This window comes from Phaseolus vulgaris, chromosome 7, assembly GCF_000499845.2.
Source record: "Phaseolus vulgaris cultivar G19833 chromosome 7, P. vulgaris v2.0, whole genome shotgun sequence".
Lineage (NCBI taxonomy): Eukaryota > Viridiplantae > Streptophyta > Magnoliopsida > Fabales > Fabaceae > Phaseolus > Phaseolus vulgaris.
The window spans coordinates 3828729-3840055 of NC_023753.2; the positions used below are offsets into that span (position 1 = coordinate 3828729).

An 11327-nucleotide genomic window follows, 5' to 3' on the forward strand; every position below is an offset into this window, starting at 1 on the left:
CATGAAAAAAACAAAATCCATGTGGTCATACTGTGAAAAATTTGTATCTACTTTTTTAGGTAAGTCGAGCACATATTTAAAAGCTCTGAATTAAGAGTAAATTAGTGTTAATGTCACCATTTTTAAGATAATTTACACACTGTTTTTATATCAAATAATTTTGTGGAAATTCAACATTACAAGATTGATTTATTCCCCCATTAACATAGATTGGTTAATTTAGGACCATGCCGAGGTATTGTTACTGTGTTTGACCAGTGTTAGTAAATTTAATTTTAGATGGTGTCCATACGTTTTAAACTTATTTTTGGTTAAAAGCGAATATAAGGTGAAGTGATTTTGATAAAAGTTTAAATACATTGGCAAAAATTACTTTCTAGGGGTGGAAATAAAGGCACGAAGTCCTGTTTTATTTAATATTATAATATTAAAATATTTTTATAAAAACTTTATTTTGGCTGAAAGAGCAATTAAATATCACTTTATTTTTGTCTTATAAAGATCGGCCTGATCTTATAGGACTGAATATTATCTTTTAATAAAAATTATTTTCTTCTATTTTGATATGTCCTAAATTATTTATAATACTTCATTTTATCTTTAATTTTCACTTTTATTGCACACAAACTCCATTTAAATAAAATTATATTCCACTCATTTAAAGTTTCAAAACTGCATAATATATTAATATTTAATATACGGTCAATATTATTTATGTACTTATCAACTCGCAAGAATCTAAGTATTTAAACTAATCAACATAGTGAGATTATTTACTGTAAAGTTAAAAAAAAAAAATACTGAATACAACTACGGAGAATCGAAAATGTTCACAATTTCATTCTTATATTATCTTTTACACTATTTTAATAGCTTTTTTTTTAATTTATCCTTTATACCGTTTAAATGAATAATAGAATTACAAATTTTCTCTTTCATATCTATCTTTAAAACCTTAAGTGAGTCATTAATAATAAGAGACATGTTTTGTTTCTAAGAGAAATCAACCTCTTAGATGAATCTTGGAGAGTAGTCTTTGTCGGCTATAAGATATGCTAAGTTCTGACAAAAATAAGGATAATCTACACAAAGAAAATTAAGAAATTAAAATGACTTTCCTTTGTTACACTATTTGTTGTCCACACACATCACAAGTGATATTTGAACAATGAACTTCGAAAGATGCAAAGACAATAATTACACCGCATTACCTAGTAGATATAAATTGTTTATCCTAAGATGCATAAATATGGGGTGTGGTATGGATCCTTAATACAAAATACGACATTTAAATAATATAAAAAAAAATACAAACTTCATGATCAAAGGGGGAAAATAATCTTGAGAAATCAAGTGGGAATAGAATAAAAAATCTCTAAATTTAATTAAAAACATGACATTTCTGAAAGTGGGAAGATAAGTTATCTAGCTATACCCCAGGTCAGGTCGCTAATAAACTTTTGTGCAGCATTACCTGACGTGTCTTCTCCCTTGCCACGGGTTGGATTTATGAATTGATACCCACAGTGAATTCTCTCAATTAGAGAAGGAAAAGATCAACAAAATCTTTACTGCTTTATATCCATTACACTAAATTAATCTAAAAGACAAGTAAAACAAAATATATATTCTGTTTCTAAAACATAAGCATGCCTGACCTACCTACACTGAGGAATCAACTGACCGAAGTTTCCAGCGAGTCAGACCATAACATGACAGTTGCCAAAAGTGATATCGTGGCAGTTTCAACCCGAAGACGATGAGGTCCAAGACTAACAGCTGTAGCACCTGCTTCCATCATCAAACTCGCTTCATTCTCGGTGAAATCTGGAGAACCACATGGCAACATAAACTAACGTTAGTTCGATTTAAGCAGAAAATAGGTATATTTATTCCCTCCAAATAAACATAGCAATAAATAGGCAAGCACACAAGGTTAACACAGTGTTATTTTACCCTGATGATGAGAGGGAGAATTCACCTCAGGCTCACAGCCAACCTCAACTTATTATCTTATCAGTTGAACTTTCATCATGTCCAGACATTTGGTGAAACAAAAAGATGAAATTGAACTGCAATAAACATATACTAACCGCCTTCTGGTCCAATAATTATTAAGCCACTGGTTTCCTTTTCCAATGATGTCAATGCACTAAGAACAGGAGTTGCCTTCGCTGTCGCAACAAGAGCTAGTTTTGATTGTGCTATCTAAGGGACAGAAAATAGACCAAATTAATTAATGACATCAGCATAATAAGTTCATTAATTCTATTATGTATCATGTATATCAATTAAATTGCCAACAAACAACACAAGGATCAAATTCGTTGTTAAACTCAGGAATTTACAGGAAAGAAAAACGACAGCAAGTAGATAGAAGAGTGTAGACATCTAGAATTACAAACATATCACTGATTAATCCTATGGAGCTTATTACAATGTACTGGTTAAAATTATTCTCAAGGAATTGAAATTCATGCATAAATTTCTGGCTAGGTAGTACGAAATGGAGAGCTCACAAGGTTCAAAAGGTCATCAATCTCTAAAGGATCTTTCAGAACCATTTCATGCAGTCGTTGACCTGCAAAAGAGTTATCAAACAAAAAGCAAAATAGGGTGTCATTTTAGACCCAAGTTTAAAATTCACTTCAGTCTGAATGAATCAAAGATTCTGATGGGAGTATAATAATTGTATAATCTCAAATGAAAGTAAAAATACAGTTACATTGTTTCGATGCTGCTAAAATGACACGTTTCAATCTGTCCACCCGATTTTCTGAGATCGATGGAGAACGTTCAGTCAACAGAGGAGTTACACTATCGGCTCCAAGTTCCTATCGCATTTAAACATGAAAAAAAGAAAACAACCGTCACACATTGAAGCTGTAAGTCTAACCAGATAAAATCTCAATATATTATTGAAACATACTGTGCACTTCTCTACAAGCCAATCAGCACGGCCACCCTTTAGAGTACCTAGACAGGCATCGTTCTCAATGAGGGAAAATTTGGTTGTAAAAACTAAAGTGTACAAAACATGCAACAATTATTAAGTAATTGTAGTTTGGTATAAGACTACAAGAACTTGCCAAAACCAGCAAATACGTGCAATTGTGTATTTTGTGGAGGTATTGATATCAAATCACTCGATGCAACAAAATCAAGTCCACTGCGATCAATGTCCTGTATGCATCCTTCTACAAGACCTCCTTTCCCATTGAAGAGCTGTACCCTTGAACAGCATGATAGGATTATCAACAAAATCTTCTTAAGATCAGAGTGTAAGTGTAGTGCTAAAAAAATGAGAAAGAACTCTCTTCCTTTGCTTCCTTTGAATTAGTAACAAAGAAAATCGTGTCTAAATAAACAACCCTAGATAAACAAAATACTAGCCATAAATCATTGGAAATAATCTATCAAAGCAACTCCCCTCCCATTTCAGTACAAACAAATTAGTAATAGACTCTACCACACAAGATTTGTCGAAACAAGATGTTCGACTTTCATCTACTTGTGATTTACTAATGCCTTTATTCTCCTTCGTAATTGACATCAAGAAATTTATAACTACTATCTTTTTTTATTATAAACTTTTAAGTAAAAAAATAAAAAGATAAAATGAATTGAGTTTCTCTCATAAGCAAAATAAACTTACGCACTTAATTTTTGCATGATTTCTCTCATTTAAATTCTCCGAAAGCTGATTACAGTGATAAATTGATTTTAACTCATGAAAGAAAGCGAAATTCATATCAAACTTCAAGGAGAAGACAAGTTGTCACAAATCAAACTGTCCTATCTGAATAACGAGCAATCATCAATCAGAATTACCTATCGTTGGTGCTCAACCTCAATACTTTTGTCATATGCCAGAATTCATCACCTTGCACGCGTATAACACTACCCTGCATTGTCCCGGGTAAAAATAAATAAAATAATAAACCCATCTTTAACCAAACTAAATAAGGCATGCAAACCAGAATGACAGTTTAGAAGGGGAAAGTTGGAAAAAAGAATGTCAGAAAGCCGTTAAATGACATTTACAAAACACGACTTACGAACTTTCATCAAACCCTAGCTCCATGAAGCTAAGTAATTTATAAATTACACCCAACAAGGATAATGACAAACGAGTGGTTGCCAACTGAAACTCATTCCAAATTGAAACTACAAATAGTGGAATTGATAAGGATTTGCTGAGTAAACATGATTGTAGTAATATGAAAGAGTCATAAACGAAGAACGGAGAAAGAGGAAGAGAATGAATGCCTTGGAAGGAGGAAGAATTTCGGAGTAGAAGCGGGGAAGGCCACCTCGTGACTGGTCTCCATAATCGGAGGAGGAAGAGAATGTCATTGCACGCACCGTCGGGTTTCGGAGCCATGACCGATTCACGAAGCGAGGGGTTACGCCTCCTAGGGTTTGCAACATTTGTCTTCGGCACCCAGTTCAATTTCAATTTTGAGATTCTTCTTGTCTTCACCAGAAACGGTTGTGCTGCGTTTGCAGGGTGAGAAAGAAATGTTTGTGGCGGGAAAAACCCACCATGGCCCATATAGGTTAGGGCCATCTAAAATTCTAGTCCGTGGACAATTACTTTCGGCTTCTTCTTCCTACACCCCTACATTTTTCTTCCTGCACCCCCACAATTTTCTAAATCCCAAAACTGATCTTAACCTTTTATTTGAAAAAGGACACCATGGTTAGCGGAAATCGAAATCTGGGAGTGTGTTACGGATTCATCAATCCAGAACTGAATAGTTTTTTTTTTTTTTGGATGAGGGGTGTTCTGGAAGCAAATTTTTGCATAAATTATTGATTTCCAGATTGTTGAATCTGGAAGCCTAATTCCGTTACGGATTGGTAGATTCGAAATGCATATTTCTGTTACAAATTGGTGGATCTGGAATGTTTTTTTTGAATGTGAAATGCATATTTTGAATTACGGATTGGTGGATCCAAAATTTTACCGGAAGTATCAATCCAAAAATTTTCTGGATTTCATAATTCAGATTGTAAAAAAATAAATACAGTTCAAGAGCATTTTAGGATTTTTAAAAAATAATAAAAACAATTTAATATTTGCATAACATTGTGGGAATACAGGAAGAAAAATTAGAGTTGCAAGAAGAAACTTCACTACCTTCTGGAGTTTCTTCCTGTAACTCCATAAGAAGTGATAATCATCTTCAAACTAAACAAAGAGTAAAACATTACTGTTTTGGTAATGCTCACTTACTGTCTATATTGATTTTTCTAGACTTTGACTTCTCTTTTAAGGTAAACATCAAAATTATGAGAATAATAAGCACTAGTAATCCTAGGTGTCCAAGTCAAACATGGAAAAATAAATCCAGAGAGAACATTGTATAGTTAGGTTAGGTGGTGTGGATCTACATTTCTAAGCCAATTATAACCCACTCAAAATAAACAAATCCTTGAATTTGATCATAGTGGCTCCGAGTCAGCTCAAAGACACGCCACCATTAGTAGCATGCCAAAATCATGGTTGTAGACCAACTTATTTACATTGGTCAACAATGCACTAACTGTCCCATAATGATAAACTCCATGGTAAATATGTTAAACAATGAACCAAAAAGTTCCATACTGTACACATAATATCTCTGTTTTTAGAACCAAACCCACCAAAAATGAACGGACAGAATCACAGATGAGATAAACATGTTGCCTCTTGGTTTTCATTAATGATGTGTTGTGTGGGCAGGCAGCCGCAAAGTCCACTGCTAGTTGTTGTTTGAAACATGATTTGATTGATTACAGTTATGGTTAATCGAATCAGAAAGTGTATTATTGTTTGATTAAAAAAAATCATTTGTCTCCATTTTGCACCCTCAAGGAAAGCATCAAATGATAGATCCTTCTCAAACAGATCAATGGGCGTGGTTGTAACTTGTATAAGCTAACAAAGAAGGCAACCGGGTGGAAGAAGAGAAATCCACAATTATCAATATCAATGTAAGGTAAGAAGAATATATATATATATATATATATATATATATATATATATATATATATAAAATTGATAATCGAAAAGTAAAAATAAAAAAAAAATGTCCAACTTAAAGCAAAACAATCAAAATATAGTTAAGTGTCTCGAAAATGAATATTAAACATTCCTAACTTAAAACAACTATCTTGAAATAAAGTTTCTGAGAAAATTTCTATGAATATATCTGAAATCTAAAGAGAAGAGAAGATGATATTTGCAAAAGTTTAATCAAACCATCATTTTAACTTTACCTCTCACATGTGAAAATCAATTTCAATATACTTAGTCATTTTATAAAAAAATTGGTTAGAAATAATTTGTAATGTTAAATGATTATCACAATATGACAATGCAAACTAAGATATGACACATGAAAGTCTGCAAGTAAGAATGTGAATCATTGAATCTTACAAGTAGTGGAAGCAAGAGCACAATACTCAACTTTTAAGGAACTCTTGGATACTGTAGTGATATGAAATTAATGAAGATTCAAAATAGATAAAAAAAAAAAGTCAGTGATAGATCGACAATTATCAACACACCAAACCCAATCCAAATATAGTTGAAAGCCTTAGGCCGAAGAGTAGAATTTGCATAAAGAAATGTGCCTACACCAAGTGTACTTTTCAAATAACATAAAATACAAAAGACAACTTGATAAAGATCTTGAATAGGAGATGACATAAATTGACTCAAATGTTGAATATATGTAATGTTTAGACGTGTGTGAGTTAAGCGAAGAAGTCGGTCAATCAACCAACGATATGTCGATGTGTCTTGAAGAAGTTCGCTTGAAGTAAAATGAAGACAAGTGTTGTAATCAAGTGGAGTAGAAGAAATAGGACAAGAGGCCAACATGCCATTATCAAATAATAAATCAGGAGTATATTTGTGTTGACATAGATCACTGCTATCTTCAATGTGGGCAACTTCAATACCAATGTAGAATCTTAGATTTCTAAGATATTTTATTTTGAAAGTAGCATGAAAACATGAAGTAAGACATTGAATTTCAACAAGATCATCACCAACGAGGACAATATCATCAATGTTAATAAGGAAAGTAGTCATATAAGATGCCAAAAACTTAAGAAACATAGAGTGATATGGAGCATAATAATGATCTCCATTTTGAATAGAAGAAAGAAGAAAGACATGTATACCATTAACAACTAGCTTGCTTAAGATTGTAAATAGGTCGTTGAAGTTTACAAACTTCTCTAGGTTTTGATAGAGATAAACCAGGAGGAGGTTATATTTATACCTCCTCAATAAGATCATTATGCAAGAAAGCGTTGTTAACATTCAGTTGCTTGAGATGCCACTTATGGTGGACTGCAAGAGCAAGGAGGAACTGAACTATGGTTATCTTAACAACAAGCGATAAAGTATCAAAGTTTTCCAACTATGTGTATCCCTTGAGAACTAAACTTGTTTTATATATTGTTCAATAGAGTCATCCACATTATGTTTAACTATGGTAGTGTTAACAGAACCATCAACTTTACCGAGAAAAATATTTGTGCATAAATCACTGTTTACATTACCAATTTTTTGCTTGTTGTTTGTATCCCTAATGCAAAAGTTATGTGAGAAAATTAAATGACATTGAATTGAAGTTACAAGTTTAGAGATGGATATAGATTGAACAAGAAAATGGGATATACAAAATATCAGTGAGATAAAGAGAATCATGATAGTAGAAAAGTAAAAACAGAAAAAAAAAAATTTGTAAGAGAAAGCAAAATAGAAAAAAATGGAACCAAATTCAAAATTATTTAAAATAATGAGATGAAATTAAAAAATATTCATGAAACTAATATAAAAAGCCTATTTAACCGATAAAATATATATGATTTGATCTTAATGAACGGTTGTGTTGGATTTGTGTAAATGCATGAATACCCGAACACTAGGAATATCTTGACAGAGGATAGCACTTGATTACCTAAAGGCTATAAAGCATAACTAGTATGATCACGAAGACTAATTATAAACATCGTTGACTTGTATACCTTTTTTCCAATCTATTAGTTATGAAGGGAATGGTAGAAAATATGGGGTTTGAATTTGGAGATTTTCTTATGAAGGAAAAGTTGTGGAAACTTCTTTTTCTTAGAAATGAGATTAGAAAGAAAAAAAAAACTTTTTCTAATAGATTTTCACGGTAAAATAATTAACTTTGGTTAAACAAAAAAATTTCTAAAAATCTTATTTCTACACATATTGAGACTTTTGTATAAATTATTTCTTTACTTATGGACATAGATAAAATTTTTAAAAATTATTAAAATGAGTAAGTTATCTCATTTTGATACGAATTTAATTAAAATTTAATTATAATAAAATTATACTACCTTAACACAACTTCAAATTAAATATACTAAAATCTTCTTATTTTAAAATTTCTTCATGAAGTTGTGTTAATACAACTTACCAATCTTGATAATTAATAAAAATTCCAAAGATGAGCATGCCTTAGAAAGTTTTTGGATAAAAGTCACGAATTTATGTTTAAGATAAATTAGTTTGAAGTATTTAATTTTTGTTTCCATCCTGCACCAGGAACTTCATAAATCTTGTTAGAATATTAATCACTAAGTAGTCCTTTAGCGAAAACATTATCTTTTGTCCCAAACAAGTTTCATTATCTTTTAACAGTGATATAAACATTGATTATAAATAAACTAAGAAACGCCAAAGCTATAATAATGAAGGATCTATAATTTGAAGTTTTTCTCTTCATGCACATGTTATTATTCACTTTGGGTCCATTGTGTTGGTTATTTCCCAAACAAGTTCAAGACTTTACAGCTGATGCTTGGCTTCATCATTCAAGGTTCCATTCTCTTTGATATCACCAATCAAATTGTGAACATGCCAGTGTCCACCCACCACCACCACAAGGTATGAAGTCAGGACCAATTGGATTAGACTAAATAGACATCATGTTTTAGTGAGTGTACTTAATCATTGTGTCTCTTTATTATCTCTATTTAAAGAGATCATTGTAATTGTAATTGGGTGTAACAGAATATAATGAAAACCTAATAATTGTCTGTGTGGATGTAGGTTGCAGTTGGTGACCGAACCACATTAAAGATCTTGTGTCCTTTATTTTTCTGCAATTGATTCATGATTGTGTGTGTTGTTTTCGCGTGCGTTTTTCCCATAAAAAAGAAGCATACTTTCTCTAGTCTAAACAAAGTCTCAAAACAATTATGGACAAATAAAAATAAGGGTAATATCCAAATTTATATCTATCAAAATCGATATCTACATATGCATTGGTTACAATATATGAAACAAAAAGGAATACATCTTTCAATACAGATTATAAGAAACTCCTATCAGCAAAAGCAGTAAATGAAAATAAGTAACTCTTAGAATTTCAGAAGTGGGTTATATTTATGAATATATATGAAAAGTATTGCTTATGCATAATTACAATTATAATTTATAGCTTGAATCTGATATGAGAAGCTGCTATGAATCTCATGGTTTGTGCTTCTGTGTGTAGATATAATCCGTGTGAGCCACAAGTGTTCTTCTCATCAAGCAATCTTCTTCTGAAATACCATCACAACTTTCCTCCACGTCCAACTTCTCCTCTTCCAAAGCCTTAAAGCACATACCAGAAGAAGATTATTACCAATTGAATAATACAGAAGAGAAAAACATATGGTGTATATGAATTAAGAAAACAAACTCACCCCATGTTGAGTTTTGGTTGAAGTGAGAGAGGAAGAAGAAGGGCCAAGTCTTCCAGCAGCATATGTGAAGGTTAAGAAGAGGAATAAGACTGCAAGGCAAAGGGTGGCACTAGTGAACTTTGAAGACATTTTCATTCTCTGCTTTCTAAGAAAAATTTCCAACTGAGAATTACTGTGTGTATATATGTTGTTCACGCACCAAGAATATGACTCTATGATCAATTTATATAGATGGTTGGTGTAGGGGCACTGGTGGAACTTTACTCTTTGGATACATATAACTTTGCAGAACTTTTTACAAAGAGAATATGAAAGATGTATAAAAAATTCTTACTAAAATTTAATGCGTAGGAAGCTACAAAATCACTACCTTATTGTGGTGGGGACTACTCCTACTATTTTTTGGATTAATTACAATATTTTTAGAATGTTCTTTCTGTGGAAAGAATCTTTTTTGACTTTTGAAACATGAATGATACTTATGCTACAACCATTCATTCAAGATTAGCGTGGAAGATGTGTTCATGATATTTCAAGTGTCTGAGAGTGCTCATGGTATGTAATCATAAACTAAGATTTTAAGATTTTGTGCTTTCCTATGTATATTTGACAGAGATTATGAACGTGTGGTTTTGACAAATTGCATGAGCCCTGACAAGGAACGGTGAAGGGTTTTTTTAAATTAATATTGATTAAAAATTAAAATGAAATAAGGTGAAATTTGAGGGAGAATATTGAAGAATAGTTTTTTGTAACAATAGTACTTTAATCGTTAATAGTACCAGATAACTTAAGATATTAGACACATAGTAGTGTTGTTTTATAATCTATAAATAAACAATTATATCAGATTAACAAGACTTTGTACTTAAAAAATATCTGAAAAAACATAATGTAAATAATCATATCGACAACAATTGGTAGAAAAAAAAAGAATTTCGTACATCATGTGTGGCTGTTTCACTCAAAAGTGCAAATGTATATTTAACCATAAAATATGATGTTGCTATGATATGATTCGTTTTAATATCAGCAATAGAGAAGCAAGTTTGGTTTTTAAAGTCCTGATAAATTTGTTTCAGAATTTATTTAAATTGTGTTACAATTATCTGTCTAATATTTAATAGATAGCAGGAAATGTGTTTTACTCACCCATTTTAATGACGAAACGACTTTTAAAACGTTAAAAAAATAATTACGAGTATTGGAATTTTCTTTCTTCAACCATCGTAGTATTCTAGAAAAATGACTTTTAATGTGAACCAAAGCATTTGGTGGCCCTTGGAATTTAAGTTGTTAAGGATTTGTCAAATGATGTTTTAATATAGAGAAAATATGTTCCTTTATAAATTAGAATGTCATTATTTCTCTTTGAAATATTTCTCTTGGCAGAAAAAGTCCATTAAAATATAAAATATCAACGTTTTTTTTTATAAGATCAAAATAGTAATATTGAAGGAAATTTTGATACTTATTTTTGTATTTTTAGTTAATGGGTGACATGACATTTATGTTTAAAAAATAAATTTGAAGCTTTACTTTTTCCAAACACAGGTAGGACCAACTGCAGAAATAAGGCATCTATTGTGATTGGTGAAATG

The 11327-nt window shown here is 31.4% G+C and overlaps 2 protein-coding genes across 3 annotated transcripts; both read right to left on the bottom strand.

Moving 5' to 3' along the window:
- Window positions 1-1541: 1541 nt before the first annotated feature.
- On the bottom strand, window positions 1542-4504 carry LOC137829507 (uncharacterized). Of its 2 annotated transcripts, none has more exons than XM_068636314.1 (8): window positions 4270-4504; window positions 3832-3905; window positions 3090-3232; window positions 2930-2976; window positions 2726-2834; window positions 2520-2581; window positions 2094-2208; window positions 1542-1827 (listed from the first exon to the last, which is right to left on the bottom strand). In XM_068636314.1, the coding sequence occupies exons 1-8, from the start codon at window positions 4429-4431 to the stop codon at window positions 1676-1678; spliced, it is 864 nt and encodes a 287-aa protein (XP_068492415.1). In that variant the 5' UTR covers window positions 4432-4504; the 3' UTR covers window positions 1542-1675. The 2 variants fall into 2 exon arrangements, with proteins under 2 accessions (XP_068492415.1, XP_068492417.1); XM_068636316.1 differs by lacking the exon at window positions 4270-4504 and adding an exon at window positions 4059-4137.
- Window positions 4505-9249: 4745 nt separating this feature from the next.
- Window positions 9250-10030, bottom strand: LOC137829774 (phytosulfokines 3-like). The gene is made up of 2 exons (XM_068636677.1): window positions 9727-10030; window positions 9250-9634 (listed from the first exon to the last, which is right to left on the bottom strand). Exons 1-2 carry the CDS (start codon window positions 9859-9861, stop codon window positions 9509-9511), a joined length of 261 nt encoding a protein of 86 aa, XP_068492778.1. The 5' UTR covers window positions 9862-10030; the 3' UTR covers window positions 9250-9508.
- Between the last annotated feature and the right edge of the window lie 1297 nt (window positions 10031-11327).

Bases quoted from the DNA above. Each gene is read 5' to 3' on its own strand.
- LOC137829507 (XM_068636314.1), bottom strand. From the start codon at position 4,431: ATGTTGCAAACCCTAGGAGGCGTAACCCCTCGCTTCGTGAATCGGTCA. The intron at 3,906-4,269 runs GCATTCATTCTC...GGGACAATGCAG, and splicing joins AAATTCTTCCTCCTTCCAAG to GGTAGTGTTATACGCGTGCA. The intron at 3,233-3,831 runs GTAATTCTGATT...ATGCTGTTCAAG, and splicing joins AGGTTGAGCACCAACGATAG to GGTACAGCTCTTCAATGGGA.
- LOC137829774 (XM_068636677.1), bottom strand. From the start codon at position 9,861: ATGAAAATGTCTTCAAAGTTCACTAGTGCCACCCTTTGCCTTGCAGTC. The intron at 9,635-9,726 runs GTGAGTTTGTTT...ATGTGCTTTAAG, and splicing joins CAACCAAAACTCAACATGGG to GCTTTGGAAGAGGAGAAGTT.